Source organism: Hylobates moloch, unplaced genomic scaffold, assembly GCF_009828535.3.
Source record: "Hylobates moloch isolate HMO894 unplaced genomic scaffold, HMol_V3 SCAFFOLD_5, whole genome shotgun sequence".
Taxonomy (NCBI): Eukaryota; Metazoa; Chordata; class Mammalia; order Primates; family Hylobatidae; genus Hylobates; species Hylobates moloch.
The window spans coordinates 94,749,440-94,772,385 of record NW_026652280.1 but is presented as its reverse complement, the minus strand read 5'-3'; the positions used below and the strand labels follow the sequence as shown (position 1 = coordinate 94,772,385).

General features: G+C 42.7%; 1 protein-coding gene across 3 annotated transcripts in view; it reads right to left on the bottom strand.

Moving 5' to 3' along the window:
* SLAMF1 (signaling lymphocytic activation molecule family member 1) overlaps positions 1-22,946 on the bottom strand; it is a 39,600-nt gene that overhangs the window by 14,971 nt on the left and 1,683 nt on the right. Inside the window, exons 2-5 of one of the 3 annotated variants that reach the window (XM_032153974.2) lie at positions 14,577-14,915; positions 12,003-12,287; positions 1,488-1,577; positions 896-978 (exon numbers count right to left, since the gene is read on the bottom strand). In XM_032153974.2, coding sequence (XP_032009865.1) covers positions 896-978; positions 1,488-1,577; positions 12,003-12,287; positions 14,577-14,915 — 797 coding nt within the window. The remainder of the gene's footprint in view (positions 1-895; positions 979-1,487; positions 1,578-12,002; positions 12,288-14,576; positions 14,916-22,946) is intronic. The other 2 variants (XM_032153972.2, XM_032153973.2) reach the window with 2 other exon arrangements.

The following is a 22,946-nucleotide window of genomic DNA, read 5'->3' as shown; positions in this document are numbered from 1 at the left end:
CCATCGATGGGAACCACTGTGTTCAGTGTTTTCTGTGTATTGATACCAATCTCCACCACAATACCATGACGTACATAGTATTACCCCTGTTTTGCAGATGAGAAGTTAAGTCATTTGATCACACAGCTTGTCAGTAGCAAAATCTACATCTGAATGTAAGTTTGTCTAACGCCTATACCCACATTCTTAATCAGTGTATTCTCCTGGACATGAAATTGCCAAAGAGTCCATTGAAAAGCCTTCAGCATCAGGCTGCATTCTGACGATTATATCATTAGAAGCTGCCAATATAATTCCTTTAGCAAGGTTTTGTGAAAGGTACAGCAACTAAATATAAATTTTACCACAAGTTTGAGGCAGAGTTTTGTGTGTTGCTAACTTACAAGGGACAAATGGTGAATGGGGATGAGGTGAGGATGGGTATATGTGTTGGGGAAGGTAGTGGGGAATTGTGGGATGGGGAGCACTATTCCCTTAGAGCACAACCATGTGATAAGCCAAGTGTAGTTGAGGAAGGAGTATGGCATACGATCCCAGCAATTTTGCTAGGTAGGTTAATGTGGATAAGTTCAGTTCAGTTTTCTCATCCTGGGTATCTCACTATTTCCTTATAGTACAAGCTAAATGTGATTGCCCTACCCCCAGCCCCATAGGCTGTCAACCTAATTTCTATCTGAATCACTCATCCCTCCTCCCTGGCTAACTCTTAGATGGAGGAAATGAGACACAAGTAGGTCGCTGTGCTATGATCTAGATTTTTTTATATAAGCAAAACCAACATCAGAGTGCTGAGGTAAGGGCTTTTCTAAGAAGGTTGCGTGTAGATGACATTGATCTACTTGAGAATGAAATCAGTCATCAGCTCAGTGTTATGAGGATCAAGTTCTATTCTTACCATGGGAAGGCAGCCAGGGCATCTGTCCTGGTCTTGGGTCAGGACATTTTGACTCCAGTATTGGTTGGTAGTAGTCAAGGTGGCTGAGGGGAGCACAATGCCCTGAGATATTGAATCATAGGGAAATTTGGAAGAGAGGACAGGGGATGGTACCTCTAGGCACTTAAACTGCAGGGGAATAATTGTGCCTTATTGGTTTCATTCTAACCCTGGTGACTTTTTGGATGAGATCCAATAATATTCTGAATTCTGTTCCCAGTGAATACTCTTAAACTTCTTGTACACCTCTTCAGCATCCTGCATTTACCCTGACGGCAGTGCTAGTCAAACTAAACTGAAATTATCTGAATAATGTCTCTCACATTAGAACCTGTGGCTCTTCTATTTCTCTCCATAGCCTAGTAGAGGGGATCAAGACATGTTGAATTAGATTGAATTAAGCAAGGTCCCAGGATATGTTTATCTACTATTTTTGCAAAGGCGGCTCCATGCAGAAAGCCAAAGTGGTGAGAGCAAGTCTGAGCCTGTGGAGAGAGGTCCCATGCTTACCACAGAGAGTGTGATAAGAATCTCTTTATTGCCAGACACCTACCTCTTCTTCTCAGCTGTAGTATTACCACCATGATGAGAATCATGATGACACCCCCTAACAGCCCAGCATACACTGCCCATGGTTTTGTTTCTGGAAAAAAAAAGAAGTCAAAGAGCAATCTCAAAAGTATTCTAAGCTTAAAAACATCCTACACGAAAGTGGGATAATGGACCCTCATGTTCTATTTCTGCATTCTCTCCCAAGGGAGACATTTGTTTTCATGGTTTTAGAGGTCAGCTTTAGACCACTGAAAATTTTTGTATCTGTTTTCTTATTCTAATTTCTCTCACTATACTTTCACATTCTTAATTTCATAAAGATTTTTCTATCCAAATGCTTTATTTTTAACTCAACTACCACATGTCTAACATTAAATTATCTCCATCTCTCCTAAGTCAATCTCTCTGCCCAGTTTCTCCATCTTAAGATTGCTGATGTGTCCTGTATCCATTTTGGGTAGAGAATATAATGGTTCTATGTGCCGTCCCTGTGAATTCACACTATTCTCATGAGACACTGGGAGGAAGAAAGATCTACTTATCTTTTTTAAAAATAAACCTAATAGTGCTATTGTTGTCCTTTCATGCAAATAACTGTGTTGAACCCAGCAGACCTGAACTGAAAGGAAGGTATTTAGTCTTTCCTCTAAATCATCTTCATGTTTAAAATTAGCCCGAGGACTAATCATCAAGGCTCAAAATCAGAGAGAAAAGTTTTATTGCTTTCTCTCCTTTACCCACTTTATCAAATCCTTTTGAACTAGGAGCAACACTTTGACAAACAGTGAATGAGAACTATTGCCCCCAGTAAACAAGACGTGTAGCTCAATAAGATAATAATGAACAAATTATTGAGCACTTGCAATGGGCCGCATATTTTTAGTGCATCAAGTGTACTAACATATTTAATCCTCACAATAATCTTACAAGGTAGGTACACTCATTACACTCATTTTATGGAGAAGGAAAACAGTCTGCAGAACCTCAAGAACTAGAGCTTGGTTTAGGAGTAGAAATGTGGCTGAATACTAAAGACAGACTTCTAGGAGAGTCAGAGAGACTTATGGGCTTGGAAAAAGTTACACCGGGGTAATGAACAGTGGGGACCAAGCTGAAGCCCTAGGGTTCTAAGTAGAATATTCGCACTAAGGTTCTAAATAGAGTAACACCAGATGTTAACATTAATGTGTAAGGGAAACTTACAAGGATGACTGTGGAATAAGCCTGCTTGTTGTTGAACTTGTGAGGAATTTGTGGGGCAGAAATTATAAGAAAAATAGTTGGGTTCCAAAGGAACAGAATCATGTGGACACAATCAGATGTTTACAGAGTCGACCAAAGATACAGACAGTCTCAATGAATTCATAAAATGCAGCCCACAAGATCCAAAGGGGCCTCCAGCCTGATAGCTGACAAGAAGTTGCCTTCTGGGTTTGAAAAGATTCTTTTTCTCCTTAGGCCTTTCACACATCAAGTTAGCCCAAGTAATCTCACTGAACTGAGTTTGCAAACACCTTGGTTATAGGTTCCATCCCCTAAATTAAATGTTTTAATTTTGCCAGATACCAACTTCAACAGTCATACGCTGTGATTAAAAAAAAAAGTTAGGGGGCAGGCAGAGAGTTCTGAATTTGTATAAAGCATGACATTTTGAATCATTGCTGATGCTGAAGGAAGGAGCAGCTCCACTCTGAGTGACTTATGGTCACTGAGAACCCTCTGTTCAGGAGTGTGTGTGTGTGTGTATGTGTGTGTGTGTGTGTGTGTTTGAGAGAGATTGATTCATTCAAGGTTTATGATATCGACACTAGGAACTGCTGGAGAAATCACTCTAATACTAGGATAAGCAGCAAAGCCAATAGCCTGAACTTTGGGTTTCGTCAGCCTATGGAGCTGATCTAGCAAAACATTATAGTAGCACTTACTATTTTGACTAGTTCCTCTTTCTTCTTCTATCATAGATATTTCGGGAACTTCCAATACAACAGTTGATTTGAGAAGAAACACTCCCACCATTTATATCATTTTAAAAGATAATATTTCTCTCCAATTTCACTTGAGATTAAAAAAATAAAACCAACAGACAAAGTAGTACCTCTGAACTGGAAAATAATATGACAAAACTGCATCAGTAATGCCTAGTGAGTCAGCCTCCTCTCCCTCGCGCCCGATGCCGGTTGCTCTGCTGCCCACCAACTCACAGAAACTAATGATGACTGGGTGCAGCACCAAGGCTTCAGGACGTGACAACACCAGCCCTCTCTATCCTTTCTAGGGTCTCTAGAGGATGAAAGCAATCTGCTACCTTTGTCCTATGACAAGCTTCTGCTTCTATCTCTCATCTAGATCTGAGAGATAAGTTGGCCATGGTCCTTAAAGATATTTCATAAACTCTAATTTTTTTCCTAATCTTTGGATACAAATATGAACCATAGACCTTTTTAACCTTAAGGGAACTATAGTATAGTGCTTATTTTACCCAACCCACTAATTTTATTTTGAGGACACTGAGACTCAGACAGGAGTATCTAGAGTCATAGAAAAAGTCAGTGGCAGAGCTGGATAAGATGGAAACTACAGATTTTGTGGTTTGTGCTTTAGCCTCTCGAGATGTGGTCCCCATGAAGAAGGCAGTAGTGATGTCAAAGCCCTTTTGACTCAAACCTTTTGAGTCAAAAGCCCTCTGAGCAGCCAACCCATCCTTCGTCATCCTCCATCCAACACATGCTCATTCCTGGCCCTAGGCTCCACCCCATACTCTCCTTCCTGCTGTACCCTAAGCTGTCCACCATGCCTGCCCAGCCTTGATGCCCAGGCCAATCTTCCTTTCTTTGTGTCACCTTTCCTGACCATCCCAGCTCTTGCACTTCCCTCTCCCTTGGACTCCTGCAGCACCTGTGGTTTATGTCATGTATCTTAGAACCTGAGTTTTGGCAACATCATCTTTACCAGGCAGACCATTTTCGGTGATGGTGTTTGGAGCCAGATAGATAGGTTCAAATTCTGGGTCTACCACTTGATAGCTCTGTGACTACAGATAAGCTACTTATACCCTCTGTGGCTTCAACTTCCTCTTCTGTAAAATGAGCATAACAATAAGTTCACAGTGTTGTTCTGAGAAACCCATATAGTAATGTATGGGAAGTGCCCAGAGCAATGTCTGGAATCCATCATGTGGTCAGTAAGTGTCAATCACTTCTGCTAGCCTCAATTCTCCAAATAGTTGCTAGGTTCTAGGAGGTCAGAGACCATCTCTTACACTACTTTAACAGCTCTGTTAGTACTCAGTACATAATAGAGTCTCAGTAAATTATTGTTGATTGATTGGAAAGACAAGAAAATGAGTTTGATCTCAAGTCCAAAGGAGTCTCTTCACCGATGTCCAGAGATGCTTCAGTCCCATCTGTTCTTTACTTATGGCTTAGTTTCCCTATCTGTATAGTAGGCCCAAGTATTTTTACACTTGGTGCTCATCCATTTGTTGCTATCCTCTAATTATATTTACATGGAAATCAAATGTCAGAGACCCCATGCTCTTAGGAATTTGGATAAATATGAAAAAAGTGCTACTATTACAGTTTGTTCAGGTCAAGCTGCACATGATTTCTGTAATTTCTGGGAGTAATTTCCTCGTGGTTCTCTAAGTCTTTGCTCCTATAACTCTGCTTGCTCTACTCTGTGCTTCCTTGGGTGCAAGGTTTAGTCCCTTCATCAGTGATATGGTTTGGCCACGCCCCCACCCAAATCTCACCTTGAACTGTAATAATCCCCACGTGTCCAGGGTGGGGCCAGGTGGAGATAATTGAATCATGGGGTGGTTTCCCCCATGTTGTTTTCATGAGAGTGAATAAGTCTCACAAGATCTGATGGTTTTATAAATGGGAGTTCCCCTGCACAAGCTCTCTTGCCTGCTGCCATGTAAGACGTGATTTTGCTCCTCATTCGCCTTCAATCATGATTGTGAGGCCTCCCCAGCCATGTGGAACTATGAGCCAATTAAACTTCTTTCCTTTATAAATCACCCAGGCTTGCGTATGTCTTTATTGGCAGGATGAGAACAGACTAATACAATCAGTTTCCACAAACATACCAAAAAAACTTTTTTTTAAAAACCTGCACCAATAATTTTGTGGGTTTAAGTTCTCTACTGAAGATTGAAGGGTCCCAGGGAGCAAATTCCATTGTGAACCAGGCAGCTTTCACCACCTAGCAAGTTCAGACCCTCTCTTTCTCTTCCCATTTCTGCACAAGTATCATCTTCCTCCATTCTCATACAGAACCATCCAACCCACACCCAGATTCCTCCAGGGTCTCCACCTGCCTTCTAGCGTTTATTAAGGTACTATCATAAACAAATACAATTCTTTTTCAAAGAGGAATTCTAGTAGCAGTTCCTTGATTATAATACGTTTCTTGAAATATTATATTTTTCTACCTAGTAAGATGTAGAAGTCCCACTTTGATTGCAAATTCCATGAAGGTAGGCCCTGTACCTTATTCTTTATTTGTATCCTCCATTCCACTGGAAACAATATAGGGCAGGAGGGCACTCAATATGCACTCGATGAACTACGTTAAATTAAATTAGAGTCCACAAAAATGGATCTAGAAAAAGACTGTCATGTACCTTTCTGTTTAAAAATTACCAGAAGGAATGTAGGGTCACCTGCTGAATGGCCCAAGGCAGGAATCAAAGGGAAGGAGCGGTGACCCACTTGGCTTATACTTTACAATAACAAGATGGAGCCAGGAGGCAAGAGTGTGTCTGTGCCATCGGCGCTTCACCTGTGCTCCCATTTTCAAACCACCATTTCCTGTGGCAGAAGCTCCAGCTCTTCTTCTCTTTGCTCAGTCATGCAGTGAGGCCTCTCTGGATGGTGATGCTGAGATGCTGAGAAATCAAAGTTGTCTTGGGGTCTACAAGCTCCTGACTCCTTCATTCACAAAGAAATGCTACCTGAACATTTCTGAACCAGAGGTTTGGAACTCCCCCTACTCTTAGAGGCTCTTAGAGGCGGCCGAGCAGGCTGGTCAAGAACTCACATGCCATTTGGGAAGAGTGCTTTGCTCGAGTCTCCACCCTGGGCCCTCCCCACCTATTGGCTGTGGTTTAAACGTGATAACTTGGCAGACAGTCACACCTCCAAGGAAAAAGCCAGAGGGCTTTTTTTTTCTTGTCTCTGAAAGTCTGTTGTCACAGAAACACAAAAGGTGTCTCTCTCTCTCTCCTCAAGTCCCCAAATCTTATTATTAATTTTTTTTTAGGAAAGATGAAGAAGAAAACTAAAAAGAATCTGAGAAACAAATGTAGTTCACCCAGGAGACACTGCGATGTTAGCGTAACGGTGGGAGCGTGCCAGATCTCCTTCCTGCCTTTCATGTGGTTCTGTCAGCAAAGGCTGCCATCTTCAAGAGATACATTCTTGTTCGTGGCAGTTTCCATTCAGAACTGGGGGTGGGGGAGGATGCTCATGAACCATATACTAATTTAAATTCTGGGACCATGCAAGTAAACATTTTTACGGAGTTCACAGCTTCCAGAAAAATCCCTTTCAACCTGCCTATCCCACCGAGCATTGCAGAGGCTACTAGCTCCATTGCGATTGCGCTCACGCTTTCATGGTAATACGAGTCTTTTCTGGGCATGTAGCTGCTTAGCTAGGAGCTATATGTCTCAGCTTCCCTTGTAGCCGGTGTGGCCCCATGACCACGCTCTGGGCTGTGCAAAGTTTCCAGGTTTTTTCTTTCCACCATTGTTGTTACGCTCGCTAAATTGGGAAGACCCTAGAGAGAGACTTGTCTTTGTGCTTGGAACATCTAAGTGACTCTGAAACAATGGGAACTCCCTATTTGAAGAAATGACCTTGTTAGAAAGGGGAAGCCTCCGGAGCTCACTGGCAGGCGTCAGCCTTTTCTTTCACTGAGCTAACTCAGACGTGCTGAGCCAGCGTTTTGCTGATCTGCTGAAAAAGATCCTCTCTTCAAGATGAGCTTCCAGGGGCATTCCTTTTTAGATTCCTTCACTCTAGCACAGCCATATCTATTTCAGAATACAGTCATTAAGGATGGTAGCAAGTCACACACTGTCCAGAGCTGACCCACATCCACTGGCTTCACGTGACCTATCCAGAGTACTTCATAGCACCCTAGGAATTGGACTTTGCAATAAAGATGCCTCATTATGATAGACGTTAACACACTGAAATGGCACCCTTGGAACAAGGATGAGTACATGACCTGAACAAATGTCACTTAAAGAAAAAGATTTCAAGGAACATAGAAGTTTTTGCACAGTTTCGCTTAAGTGAGTCCTGTCAAGAGACAGTGCTCACATCACATTGCATTCCGTCTCATCACATCATTAACCGCTGTGAGGTTTTCATTAATGAAAATGAAAAATGTCTTAAAATCACTGTCCTGATGACAGATGGCAAAGCAACCTCTAATAAACCCTCGGGCCCCACCCTTTCATCCCTTTGTATGCCCTGGGAAAAAAGTCTTTGTTAACTGACAGTTGCTGCTTTGGCTCGGGACCCATCATTTTGATGGATGACTGCAATAATGGCCCCCAGGAACTAGTTTCTCTTTCTTCCCCATCTTCCCTGCCCCAGTCTGTTTTCTGTAATACTAGAGTTCCTCTTTGAAAAGCAAGACTGATGGTGTCACTCCTCTATCTAAAACTCTTTATTAGTTCCTGTCACCGACAAGATAACACAGAGCAAGACCCAGCTGTATCTGCTCCTCCCTCTGCCTGGAATGTCTTTTATCAGCTTGGGTAATTACTACTTATTTTTAAAACCCAGTTTATGTCACATCCTCTGGGATGCTCTCTCTAATCCCCCAAGACAGTGTTAATAATTCCCTCCTCTTTGTTGCCTTGCATATATTTCCATTTTATATTGGTCACACTGTCTAATCTAGGATCATTGTTTACCTATACAGCTGTCTTCTGCCTTGAGGCAAGGACCATGTCTTTTTTATCTTTGTGTACGGCCCCTAGCACAATGCTGGAATATAGTAGAGCCTCGGTAAATGTTTTGTCAAACTAAGTGCAGTGTTTCAAGAACTGGTAGTATTCATTATTCATCTACAAACACAAATCAACGTACTAATACAATTCTGTTTTCAGTATTTAGGCAACCTGGTATACTGCAAAGGGCAGGCCACAAACCAGCTGTGTGATCTGGTTCTGAGGCAGGGAAGGTCTGGTCCCCTATCCCTGCAGGCTGGCAGGGTGGGGAGGAGGCATCTCTACTTGTATTACATGTTGAATTGTGTTTTCCCAAATTCATATGTTGATTTCCTTAAACTATGGCCTTATTTGGACATAGGGTCTTCACAGAGTTAATTGAGTAAAACTGAGGTCATTAGGGTGATGTTACTGGCTGAATTGTGTCTCCCCTCCCCCAAATTTGTATGTTGAAGCTCTAACCCCAAGGACCTCAGAATGTGACTGTATTTGGAGGCAAGGTCTTTAAAGGTTATTAAGTTAGGGTGGTCCCTAATCTAACCTGACTAGTGTCCTTATAAGAAGAGGAAATCTGGACACACAAAGAGACACCAGGAAAAAGAGAGAGAGCGAGAGAGACCAGGGTGTGAGCACACAAAGGAAAGACCAGGTGAGAACACAGTGAGAAGGTAGCCATATGCAAGCTAAGGAGAGAGGCCTCAGAAGACACCAAACCTGCCAACACCTTGACCTCGAACTTCCAGCCTCCAGAACTGGGAGAAAAATAAATTTCTGTTATTTAAACCACCCAATCTATTGTACTTTATTATGGCAGCCCTGGCAAACTGAGAGAGGTGGGCCCTAATCCAATGACTGTTGTCCTTATAGGAAGAGGAAATTTGGACACAGAAATACACAAAGAGAGAAGATGATATGAAGAGACAAGGAGAAGACAGCCATTTACAAGCCAGGGAGAGGCGCCTGGGAGAGATCCTTCTCTCACAGCCCTCAGAGAAAAACGATCCTGCTGACACCTTGACTTTAGACTTCTAGCCTCCAGAACTGAGAGCCAACACATTTTGATTGTTTAAGCCACTCAGTGTGTGGTCCTTTGTTACAGCACCCTTAGCAAACTCATACACAGTGGCAAGCCTCTATTTGCAGTTCTTATTGACACACACACACTAAATCAAGGACTGTCTACTCTGGGAGGGACTTCATTTGTTCGCCCTTTTCATTTTACTGAGGATGAAACAGAGACGCAAGAGAGGGAAATGGCTGGACAGTTCTCTCACAAACTGAGCCGAGATCCTGACAGGGCCCTTCCTGTGGTGCCGGGTTTCTACTGCTTCCTGTCCCTCCACTCCTCACAAGAACCTGCTTCCTGCTCAGTAAATCTGGTTCCCACTGTTGCATTCTTTGTCCTCAGAGTGGCTTAGATGGGTAACTCCATCTTCACGTTTTCTTAGAACGTCCTGAGCCAAGTGCCCTTAGTGTAAGCTTTATGGCCCACCAACGCTTTGGTATGCCCTAATTAAATTCTTTTTAAACTACATTGAGGAGCATGAAGAAAGTTCTGCCCCTTTTTTGGGATAGGCCAGGGTAAAATATTCAGTGTCCTGTCTTTGTACTCTAATAGGGCAGCTATACCCAGAGAGGGCTGTGCTGAGGTAAGGGTTACTGCTTCCTCATTTCCAATTAAAAAATACATTATATTTTTGTAGTTTTTATAGTAAAAATTACATTTTTATTATGGTTTATAAGGCATTTTAAGTGCATTATCTCTTTCACTAATACCTATGAGGCTTCCAGAACCAGAAAGCCTAGCTCCATCACTTGCTCTGTGTGTGACCTCACTTAACCATGTTATAGCTTTGTTTCCTCATCTGTGAAGTGGGGATACTAATACTATCAATATTATTTTGTTGCTGTGAAGATTAACTGAGATGCCACATAACTGGCACATAGTAAACCATGATGACCCGCCAGTTGTTGTTATTTAGAGATGCAGAATCTAAATCTCAGAGGGATTGAGGTACTTGCCCTTGTGAGTAGAAAGGGTAGCATTGGCTCTAGGACTTCCGGGGCCACATTCTGTAAGCTACCCACTATGCTGCACTGCTTGCTTGTCCTGCCAGCACCTTCTAAATGACTGTGGGTGGGGAGAGCACTCTGAACTGGGGTAGCCTCTGAATGCGGTTTGTATGCAAGGTGGGCAAGCAGCCAGACACAGCCAGTAAGTGAGCAGACGGGGGACTCTGGCTATGAAATGTCTGGGGAGGAAACATGCAGGGGGTTAGACTCATTCAAGAACTCCCAGGGGCACACTAGAGGCCAAATGGGATTTTCCCAGCAGTCCATCTGGGAATACTCCAGGGGAGTCTCAGTGACAGGCAGTGCTATGTGGAAGGGCATTACTTGGCTGAATTCCCCTGTCCCTCAACCATGACCACCTGGGAAAGCCCTCCACATGGACACCATGGCTACTGTAGGCAGAAGACCCATTGGAACGATTCCTATGTCCCCCCAGTGGATGCAAAGAGGAGAATGTCAGGAAGTAAGCAATGCCTTGCAGAGCAAGCACCCTGGTCCTACTGTCCCTGAACCTGCCTGAGGCAGGGACACAAGATCTGTTAGTGAAAAGGGCCTGTGTTCGTCCTGTATCCAAGTGGTTAAATGGGCTTACTTAATAAGTTCTGTCTTCCTTTGCTAACAGAATAATGATGCTTTTCTTTCTAGAGGAAGAACGGTCAGAAGATGTAGGTTTAGGGGTTAACTCCACTATTTACATGCCAAAGAAACTTGAGGAGGGTAATTAAATGCCATGAACGTCAATTTCCTCATCTGTAAAATGAAAGTATAATAACACTTATCTGGCAAGGTTATTGTGAGGATCAAAAGAGATTACACAGTTGAGAGTGCTTTGCTAATGATGAAGCGCTATGCAATTTATCATTATTCCTCAAACTTCACAGTCCAGGTCTTAGTCTCTCTTTCTGACTCCCCTGGCCCTGCTATGGGATTCACAGTCCATTCCATAAAACGAGGCCCTTCACTATATCCTGTGTTTCATTATTAAGCAAATGTTTTACGTCTTATCTTTACAATGAATTGTTAGAGAGGAGAGATCACATATCATATTTATTCACAATTTCTTACCAGATAGGCGATCAGTAAATACTAATTGATGGTGTAGAACTGCCCCAGCATTAGTGGAGCATAGACTTGGGAGCCAGGCCCTCCCACCTGCACTCCCTCACCCAGCCAACCTTGCAGGTTGGAGTCAAGGCAAGAGGCAGAGAAGGCTATGCCTTGGAGACTTAGGCTCTGGGTGTGGCTGTATCACCTCCTGTTGGTTTCGTCAACTGTGAACTGAGCATAATAATGCCACCTTGGTCGATATGAGCGTGAGCTCACTAAATGCCCATGGTAAACTTTTGCAAACTATAGAGAAAATGTAAAGTATTATTACTAAGGTGAATGCCATGGCTGGGGAGCAATTGGGCCAGGTGAAGACTGAGCCCATGCTCATTAAGGTGGCACACAGGCTGCCACCAGTGTACTCACCTGAGGGGTCTGTCCTGCATCCGGGCCACGGGCTGAAGGTCTGGGAATTGTTGCTGATGGGGTTGCTCACGGTGCAGATGTAGATATTGTCAGCATGCTGGGGGCCGAGGGTGAGGGACAGGAGGTGGGAGCTGTTGGCTGGGTTCAGTGGGTGGGTGCCCGCCTTTTCACTCCAGCTGTAAGCCACATGGTCCCCCTTCTCCACTGTGCAGCCCAGTATCAAGGTGCAGGTCCCGTTCTCCTGGGTCTTGTTTAAAACTTTAATTTCTGGAGTGGAGACCTGCTCTGTCAGGAGTGGGAGGAAGGGAGCCATCACTGAAGTGAACCCCTGGGAATTCTCACTTGACCTTTTTGTTAGAACAAAGTACAGCCTAATGGCATTTTCCCTCCCCCTCAATGCGATTTATTTCTAGTGGGGAATCTATTGCTTCACACTGTGCATTATGCCCCACTACATCCTTTCTAAGACCACCTTGGGATAAAATAGAAAATAAGAATTTGCTTTTTAGGCCTCTTCTACCAATATTGTTAGGGCTCCACTCGCCCTTCCTGATGTCCTTGACCTAGGTTGCTATTCTCCTGTCTCCTATCAGTGGAGTTTGCTGTCGACTAATCCATCATGGTTTTTATTTGACTTACACTGTTACTTCCTAGACCTAAAAGAATGACGTTTTAGTGGTGGGATTTCATCTATAGTGATGTGTGTGGGAGGGTGTGTGTGTGTGTGCACGTGCGTGTACACGGGCTCATGGGTGAGTGAGTCGGTGGGTGTGTAGTAAGTGCTTTTGTGCGTCTGAGCTAGTGATAGGTCCGTCCTCAATTATAACCATAGGACTCATCAATCTATCCCACTCTAAGGCCATGAAATAGGCCACATAAAAGGTAAAGTCTTGCTTATTTAGCAACTATTATAGGACAAGCACAGTGCTAGTGTTTCACATTCATCATCTTTTTTTTTTTTTTTTTTTGAGACAGAGTCTCTCTCTGTCCCTTAGGCTGGAGTGCAGTGGCACAATCTCCGCTCACTGCAAGCTCCACCTCCTGGGTTCACACCATTCTCCTGCCTCAGCCTCCCGAGTAGCTGGGACTACAGGCACCTGCCACCATGCCCAGCTAATTTTTTTTTTTTTAAATTTTTAGTAGAGACGGGGTTTCACCGCATTAGCCAGGATGGTCTCCATCTCCTGACCTTGTGATCCACCCGCCTCGGCCTCCCAAAGTGCTGGGATTACAGGCGTGAGCCACCGTACCTGGCCTCATCATCTTTTTTAATCTTCTCAACAATTATAACTCGTTGTAATTATTCCCATTTTATAGATGAGAAAGCCAAGTCCCAGGGAGGTGGAATGTCTTACATCTCACAGCTTCTAAGTGGCCAAGTTAAGATCTGAATCTAGGTCTGTCTGACTTCAAAATCCAGACTCTTGCTTTGGCTTGAGAAGAATGCCATGGTTGCAAAGACCACATTTTCCAAAGTAAGAATTTGATCACAAGATGTGACAAAAACAGGAAACATAGGAACCAAAGGACGGAATGTCCCGCATCCACACTGTTTTGGAAAATGCATCCTGTGCAGCCTCCATGCTCATGGCAATCTTGCCCTGGAGCCGCTGCTGGAAATGGCTCTCAGGTGCCTGGGGGAGGGCCATGGGAATTCTGCAGGCACTGTTTGAAGGAAAAGGAATGCTGGGGCGAGGGAGAATTGGTGAGAGTGATGCTGCCTTCCCTCTAGATATTCGAGAATTTCAAAGAAATGCTGGTTAGGTGGGAATTCCTGTCCCATCCCCAGAGATAAGGAAGTCATTCTGAAGAAGCAGGAAAGCCCCATGTGGCTATCAGGATCCCTGGGAATTCAGATGAGCCTCTGGGCCTAAGAGACACAATCCCTGGGTGCACTCAAGAGGGACTGGTAGTTAAAGAGGCTCAAAAAAGCACTGGCCTTGGATTCAGGTGGACTTGGTTCCTAGTTTAAGTACAACAACTAAAAGACTTCATAACCAAAGCCTTTGTTTAAATGCCAAAAGGCACTTCTTCCACCAGGTAAGTATGATCTAGTGCCAGAATGCAGGGCTTAACAAGTGGTGTGTGGGCTGAATTTTAGCCGTCTTTATCCAGAACCCCCAGTGCAGTGAAACACCTACACAAATGTGTGTAAATGTGCTAACCGCTTCTGGTTAGATTTTACTGTCCTCATGTAGAAGAGACTGGGTTTGATCTGTGGTATTCAACTTTTTTCAATCAGAAAAAAATCCTATTTTCAAATAAAATATTACTTGCAAACCAAGATCCTTGGGGCTATCGGCCCTCCAGCCCACAGGGAGCTGGGCCCCTTTCCTTTGGGAAATGGGAGTAAGAGTAACTAATGCTTAATCAGCTACCATCAATATGCAATTTGGAAAAAAAAAAATGTCAATCTTTAAAACGTCTTCCATGCAGCAGGTTTAAATACCCCCAAACTAGAAGATCATTCTAGTTACTTCCAATTCTGAATATCCTTTGCTTTTGAGACCTAAATTCTTGGTCAAAGGAGCACCTTGGCCCTTTAGTGTGGACTGGGGAAGCTGCCATTATTACCATAAAGCCTCAACTGCAGGCAAAAGCGCTGAACTGAAACATTTTTCTCCAGGGTCATAAGGTACCATCCCTCATCCTCCTTCCTGCTTTCCCGGATCCCCAGGGTGAGATTCTCCAGATAAAACTTGTAGCGATCTCCTAGGTAACGTGGAGGGCCTGCTTCGGATGGATCAAGAGACACTATTTTGTTCTCGACACTGTTCTCCAGTGATTTTGCCATTGTGACGACAATGTGGATGCTTTTGTTCATGCTCTTATTTATCCTTTCATATGTCAGGGGCAGCAGCACTTTGCTTCCCAACTGCCGGAGAATCTTTGGGCAGTTCATCATGCGCCCACCTGTGGGAGGGAGGAGAAGAGAGTCCCTTATTATTAAGGCCTTTAGACAACATTGTGTCAGTGGATCAGGAAGGACAGACTGGAGGCTCTCCCTCTTCCTCTTTGGCTATCCCTGGGGTTGCCAAATCCTTCGTGGTCTATAAGGACTGCCATGAGGATCCCCACTATATTCTCAATATTTCAAAACTGTCAATAGAAATCTTAAAATTACTTAGGATAGAGTTGTATAGACTAACTAGAGTACTGGGTCTTTATCCACTCAGATTTACGGTTCAGGCATCTAAAAAGCACAGAGAAGTTAAATGGCTTCCCTAACTAGTAAGTGGCAGAGTCAGGACTAGAATTCAGGTCTGTTAATTCCTCTACCAGGGTTTTTTCCACCATTGAATACACAGGATGAAGGACGGAGAGCAAATTCAAGTGATTCTGAGCTCATGAGCCCAGGAGCCATTTCAGATCATGAGGAAAACAGAAAAATCTGAGGGATGTGGAGTCAGGAGGGGATAGGCCCAGTGTTCAAACTGTGGAATCCTCTCTCTCCAAAACACCCTGAGATAGTTAATAATGTCGACAGTGAGATATTACTGTATTTCTCTTTTTCAAAAAAGCTGAGCCAACAACAAGGTTAAAAAAAAAATACCAAGAGCCTTTCAAACCACTATAAGGGTTCCTGCTGCTGATTACTTCACACCTCCTCTCTCCTCAAACCCACAACCTGCCTTTTCCCCTCCTCTCTCATGTGACGACTTTGCTTTTTGTTTCACTGAAATATAAAATAGAAGAAATGAAAAGAGAACTTCCATTTATTACCACCACTAAGTCAACCTACCTACCTGGATGGATGTTCTACATCCCCACTTAAGTCGAGCCTCTTCCTCCACAGAGCACTCACCTACTTCGAGGCTTTGTTTCAGCAATTGCCTCTGTCCCTCACATTATCAGGTTTTTTTATTAGGTTATTTCCATCAATACACAACATATAAACTTGTAGTTTCCTTATATTAAAATTATCTCCCCTGATCCCAGGTCCATCCCCAGCTACCTCTCCATTTCTGTTTTCCTTTACAGCAAAGTGCTTTAATGTGTGTTTATAGTTTCTTTTCCCATTTCCAGACCCATTTTTCCTTGGACCCACTAAAAACAGGTGTTCTTCCCTACTGCTCGCTGGAACCACCTTTGTCAAGGTCACTGTCTACTCCGCTAAGCCAAGTCAAAGTTCTTATCTTACTTGCTTTCTCAGGGGTACTTAACATAGTTCATCCATCCCTCCTTCAAGCGCTGTCATCATTTGGCTCAGGGAACAACATACTCTCCTGGTTTTTCTCCTATCCTATAGGTTGCCTCTGCTCAGTTTTCTTGGCAGGAGCCTTCTGCTCTTTCAGACCTCCAAATACTGGAGCATCCCAGTACTCAGAGTTCTCATTCTCATCCAGTTTCTCACCCAGTTGCAAAGTCTGACGTATTTCTGGGATGCTACAGAGTTATATCTCCCAACCAAACCCTTCACTGCACTCCCAACTGCCTACACAAGACAGGACTTGGAGGTCTAAAGGGCATTTCAAACTTAGCAAACAAACTCTTGGTTCCAGAACACCTTCTGCAAACATTATAATTCAGCCAATTTGTCAGGCCAAAACATTGGAAACATCCTTGATTCCTTTCTTTCTCGCATACTCCAAACTCAATTTTTTTTTTTTTTTTTTTTCTGTGAGACGGAGTCTTGTGCTGTTACCCAGGCTGGAGTGCAATGTTGCAACCAGCTCACTGCAACCTCTGGCTCCCGGGCTCAAGCAAGTCTCCTGCCTCAGCCTCCTGGGTAGCTGGGATTACAGGTGCCTGCCACCATGCCCGGCTAACTTTTTGTATTTTTAGTAGAGACAGGGTTTCACCATGTTGGCCAGGCTGGTTTCGAACTCCTGACCTCAAGTGATCTGCCCGCCTGGGCCTCCCAAAGTGCTGGGATTACAGGCATGAGCCAGTGTGCCCAGCCATACTCCACACTCATTTTAACAGCAAATCCTCCTGGCTCTGACTTCAAAATATGTCTGGTATCTGAACCCTTCTCACCTCCTGCATTTCCACCACCATCATCCCAGGCCTGGGTACTTCCGTCTTCTTCCAGCTGATCTCCGTGTATTCATACAATGGATAGAGTAATCTTTAAAAACCATGTCCTATTTTGTCTCTCTCCTGCTTTTAAATTTCTATGGCTTTCTAGCACCGATGGAATAAAACCATAGTCCATTATTGATATGGCTTCAAAGGCCCTGCATACCCAGTCCCTTGCACTGTTCCAACTCCATTTCCTGCCCTCCTCTTTGCTCACTATGCTATGGCCACACTGGCTCCTGGCTGTTTCTTAAACCCACCAAGAACATTCCTGTCTCAGAACTTTTGCTTTTGCTGTTCCTGTCTCTGAAGAATTTCTTCCCTTCCATACCTGGATAGCTGATCCTTTCACTTTATTTTAGGTATCTGCTCAAAACAGTTTCTCCTCCAAGAGGCCTCCTCTGACCATCTATCTAAAATAGCTTTGTGTTTCTTTCTGCACTTATCACTGCATTATATTATACTGTATATTTGTTTGTTTTATTTTTGTCTCTCCCACTAGAAAGCAAAAGCCTCAAGAGGAAGAACTTCATTTTGTTCACTATTTTGACCCCAAGACCTACCAACAGGTGCTATGTGCTTAGCACATAGGAGGCATTTAATAAATATCTGTTCAATTTATGAATGCTGAAAACCATATTACGTGACCAAAGCCTCCTATTTAGGTTTGTCATATATATATATGATGTCATATATATATATGATAAACCTATATATATATATATGTGTATGCATATATCTGAACTTAAGCATAAGCTAGTATTCATAAAAGAAGAAGCCCATGACTCAAAGAGAGCATAGATTGTTCTAGCTGATAAGAAAGTCAGAGAGTAAAATAGAACCATCAGCTTAAGTAATGCAGCTACCTAGAAGAGACTCTTTCACAACTGACTTGTGGCTAAGATGAGCTATTGGAAAATTGGACACACTGGCTCAAATATTCTTGTTACCAAAATACCCTGAAATCCCCACGTTGTTCAGTAAAGGGCTCAGCTAATAGTAGACTAGAGATTCAGTGATTGGGGAAGAAGAAAAAGAAGTCTATCTGGGCTAAAATCTGGATTAGAGTGATTGAAATTCATAATTGTTGAGGAAAAGTGAGAAAGGCTATTAGGCATTTGTCTTTTAAAATATTGCTAATATATTAAGCTTAAAACAGAGTGCTCTCCCCTGCTGCTTGATGACATGAGGAACATTATAGTTATTGTGGTGGTGGTGGTGGTGGTTTTTACATTAATATACTGGGAAACATGTTGGATTTTCTTCCCCCACACTTATGGATGCCTGACTGTCTAGATAATGTGACCCCTTTGGTGGCCACATACCTGAATTGTAGGCAAGTACCTAAGAGAGTAACTACTTGAATCCTGAAACTAAACTTCTATGTATAAAGAAATGAGAAAAAATTTAAAGCCATATGTGCAAGTATGAACTTCCAGACTTTTGTATAAAAAGTTGTGTAGATGAGCATATGCATATTTTTCTAGGAGCACATCCATAAATTCCATCTCTTAAAGGGATCTGAGATTCAAAACAAGATTAAAAATTGCTAGCATAGTGTTGATTTTTAAAGACCAACTTTGATAGGGAGAAAAAAGTAATTAAAAAATCCCATTTTCAGGCCATAACCCATCGCCACCACTCCCCAAAATGACTCCCATGCACTCCTTCCCCACCTAACCTTGCACACTCTTTGCACCATGGTTGCTTTCAGAACTTGGAGTTGGTTGGGGGAGGAGAAAGAGGGATATAAGAGAGGTAGGGAAAAACCAAAAAAAAAAAAATCAAAGAAAAAATAAAAGAAAGAAAATAGAAGGAGAAAGAGGAAGAGGAAAAGGGAGGGGTAGATGACAGAGGCTGAGTAGTTTATGCTCACTCAGTCATGAGGAGTGGAACCAAAACTTCATCAGGAAGAGACCCTTATACCCCACAACCCACATAAAGAATGATGACGCAATACCTGATTGTGTGAGTGTTGGGGTCTGGAGGGGGTACTTGAGATCACCCTCACATAAGCATAAGGTGGAAAAATAAGTGGGGGCTTTAAAGTGGTTCATAAAACCCCTCGAGTGGCGTCCCTGCTCCTGAAACATCCTGCTGCCTGATGAGTGTTTTCCAGTGTGTCTGTGATTCAGCCAGCCCTTATTTACTAAAAGAGCCTGGGAGGAAACATTTGTAGCTGTTAACACCAACTCACTTTCCTTCATGGGTAATTCGACTTCGAAAAATGAGTGATTCACATGGGCCTATGGAGTTTGGTCAAAAATTATTAATAGTAGGATTTAGCCAACGCTCTCACAAGATGGGCTTCTACCTAATGATAACTCTTTTTGTTTTATTGTATTATATTTTTTTGCCTAGCCCTGATACTTTCATGTGTGCTTTTAGTACCTTGCTACAGCATTCTTTCAGGTACAGAAGGAACAGAACTTATGGACCCCACAGTTCTTTCGGTAAATTTAGGCTCAGAAAGAAAAGACAACTTGTCTGTGTTTGCTTTTTAAACTGTATCCCCATCAGTCAAAGTCTTATTTTTATTCTTTGGCACTGCTGGGTCTTTCTATCTTAGACTATTAGTACGTACCTTCCCTAGCCTCAGAGCCTATAACCATTCTTTATTTGCCTAGCTAACAACTTCCATCTTCCTGGTCTCCATTTTGACATCTCTTTCATAGGGAAGACTTTCCTGACTCCTGACTTAGGTTGGATTTTCCTGCCACAGGCTTCCAATGGACAATGAACGCACTCCTTCATATCATTCACCACATGTTCAACTCTGGTTCAATGCGTGTAATCCCCTACTCTTATAAGCTTCCAAGAGTAGGGACTGTGTCTGTTTTATTCACTACAGTATCCCTAACACCCACCTGGGACACAGTAGGAGCTCGGTAAATCCTTGTTGCCCAAGTGAATTAATAAAACGGAATGGGATGAATGAAAAATGAGCAAATGACAACACAGAGTCCAAGTTCTCCTCCCTCCAAAATCAGAATGTACTCTGATTTGCCTTTATAATATCCCTAAGAGGTATATTATGGAGGAAAGTGGTGAGGACTCTTTTCCCCACTTGCCAGCTGAGGACATGGAAGTGCCTTAAATATGAACCCTAGGTTTCAGGTACAACAGACAACTTGCCAAGAACACTTGAAACCCTTCACCTCTGCATTTGTGCCTCCTTCTAGAATACTCCTCAAGTTCCATAAAAATCAAGCCCATCAGACCTATTTATTTGGGACTAAGTTTTTAATATTCATTTTTATTAACTTTATCCCAAATGTGCACATGAGATATACTGGATTAGAGTTAAATTTCTTATTAAATGACTCACAGTAAATAGTAAATGCTTTGGCCCCCCCTTCCCCCTAGGATGATGTGATAAGAGCAAGGTCAATTGTTCTGTGTGAGTAAACAGACACTCCGTAGGTAAGAAACGAGGACAAATTATTTTCCCTCCCTATAAAAGGGGAAGGAGGCAACTTCCCCCCTCCCCTTCTTAAAGGTCTGCTCCTTATTCCAACACTTTGGTAGGTAAATAAATCTCTCCAGCAGCCAGATAGTCCCTTACATGTCTTGGCTTTTATGGCAAGCCCTGGGACTTGACTCCAAGTTCTGGGGCTCATTCCTCCTTGCATGTTGCATAATGATGGCACAAGCTTATGCTGGCCTGCTTAGGAAGATAGTGACTCCAGGCTTCATGGCACCCTGGGCGCTCTACCTAGGGACCTTGTTCAGGCTGTAACCATTTGCTCCTCTCGGGAAAAGTTTTATTATTCTTTTGGATCAGAGCAATTACCTATACAAATGACTACAGATTTAATCCTCATGGTATGAAAAAGTGTCAGGAAGCTAGTGTTCTTCACCAGGACACTGAAAAGTCCAGAGAAGTTTTATTTCCCCACCCTCTTTATCCTTAAGTCTCTGATTTCTTCTCTGCCGTGTTAAAAAATTGATACATAATAGATGTGCATATTTTCAGGGTACATGTGCTATCTGATACACTCACATGTTGTGTAAAGATCAAATCGGGGTAATTGGGATATGTATCACCTTGAGTATTTCTCTTTTCTTTATGCTAAGAACATTTGAATTATTCTCTTCCAGTTATTTTGATATGTACAATAGATTATTGTTAACTATAGTCACCCTACTGATCTATCAAACACGAAGACCTATACATTTGGAAAGACACACAAGAAACTGGTCACAGTGGTTGCCTCCAGCATGAGGTATGGAAGGGAGATTAGTCTTCACTAAATACTCTTGTGTACTGTTGAAGTTTCATAGACATGATATGTTTTATAGATGTGATAATCAATAAACAAACTAGTTAACAAAAAAAAAATTAAATGAACATTAGCATGGTGAAAAAAAGTTTTCATTTTCCAAATTCCAGGTCAAATACTTATATGCCCTCTACATTCTTCTGTGATTTTTATCAGTCTCTCACCTTTTGAACATTTCTATACTTCAATTTATTCCAATTCAATTCAACTCATATTTTTCAATTATAGATAGCACATTCTAATTTTTACCATGGGACCTGGATACAAATTTTGGCATTCTCTCCACCCCTGCTTCCCAAACATAGGCTTGTCCAGTTTCACTCATTGAGGCCTCTGGAGTCAGGCGGCTGTGTGAGCACAGAGAAATTGCTAAACTACTCTGTGCCCCTTTCCTCATTTATAAAGTTGTAATGGTACCAATAATATATACGTATCTTATAGGGTTGGTGTGAAAATGAAATGACTGACACACATAAAGCATTTAGAACAGTGCCTGGTATATAGCAAGTATGCAGTATATACTAATATTATTCACTCAACAAACATTTGTGGACAGGCTCTCAGTACAGTCACAGTGTCAGGTGCTGGGCAGTGGCTGTTGTTCATTTTGTTTTCCCACACCTTGCATCCTTGCACAGTGGCTGCCACATCATGTGTCTTTAATAGTTGCTGAATGGGATCATTCAAAGTCAAATCTATGGATAAAACCAATTAGCCCTGATACTCTGATTTCCAGTCCAGTGAGGGAGACAGTGAAAGTGACAGCATCACATCACAGTATTAACATTTTTGAGAAATAGAAGTGCCTAGATTGACATCTTGGGATAGAATGGGCCACTGAACACACAAGGTTAGGCCAAGTGTAGAACCCACGCATTTGTCCCTCACGTTCCCCCGAAGTGTGTGAAGGGAGTGCGGAGGACCTGCATGGAGGAATAAAAAAAAAACTCATTGAGGTAAGGTCATCAGTTACAACAAATGTACCACCCTGGTGGGGGATATTGATAATAGGGGAGGTTATGCATGTATGCAGCAGAAGGTATATGGGAAATCTCTATTCTTTCTGCCCAACTTTGCTGTGAACCTAAAACTGCTCTAAAAAATAAAGTCTATTAAAATGAATCTCATTGGGGGAAATGAAAAATTCACTTTACTTGGGGAAGGGACATGTGGACTTTTTGATTTTTACAACTCTGACTGGGAATTAGAAGTTGAGCTGAGTAGAAATGAGAATGGGAGTGGATGCCAGTTTTACAAGAATCAAGCTTCTTGCTTGGGCAAATCTGTCATGACTAACCTGCCCCATTTGCAAAGCATTTCTGTCTGGGTTTTATTGGGGCTTCACAAAAGGGTGTGTATTTAAAAATAAAAACACTGAAAAACTTTTATGAAGATTCAAAGAAGAAAACATGCAATGAAGTGAGCAGCCTCCGATTGGATAGACTTGCCTTGTGGGGCTGGGCTGCTCCTCCCTGACCGGTGGCTTCCAAAGCCTCAGTAAGACCAGCTATTGGTCAGTAGTGCCTAAGATGCTATGGGCCAGGCTGGCCAAGAGGCTAGCAAGAACAGAGATGGAAAAGTCCATTTCACAGTTCAGCACCATCACTCCTTACAGTCACCAAGAGGTGCTCCAAAAATG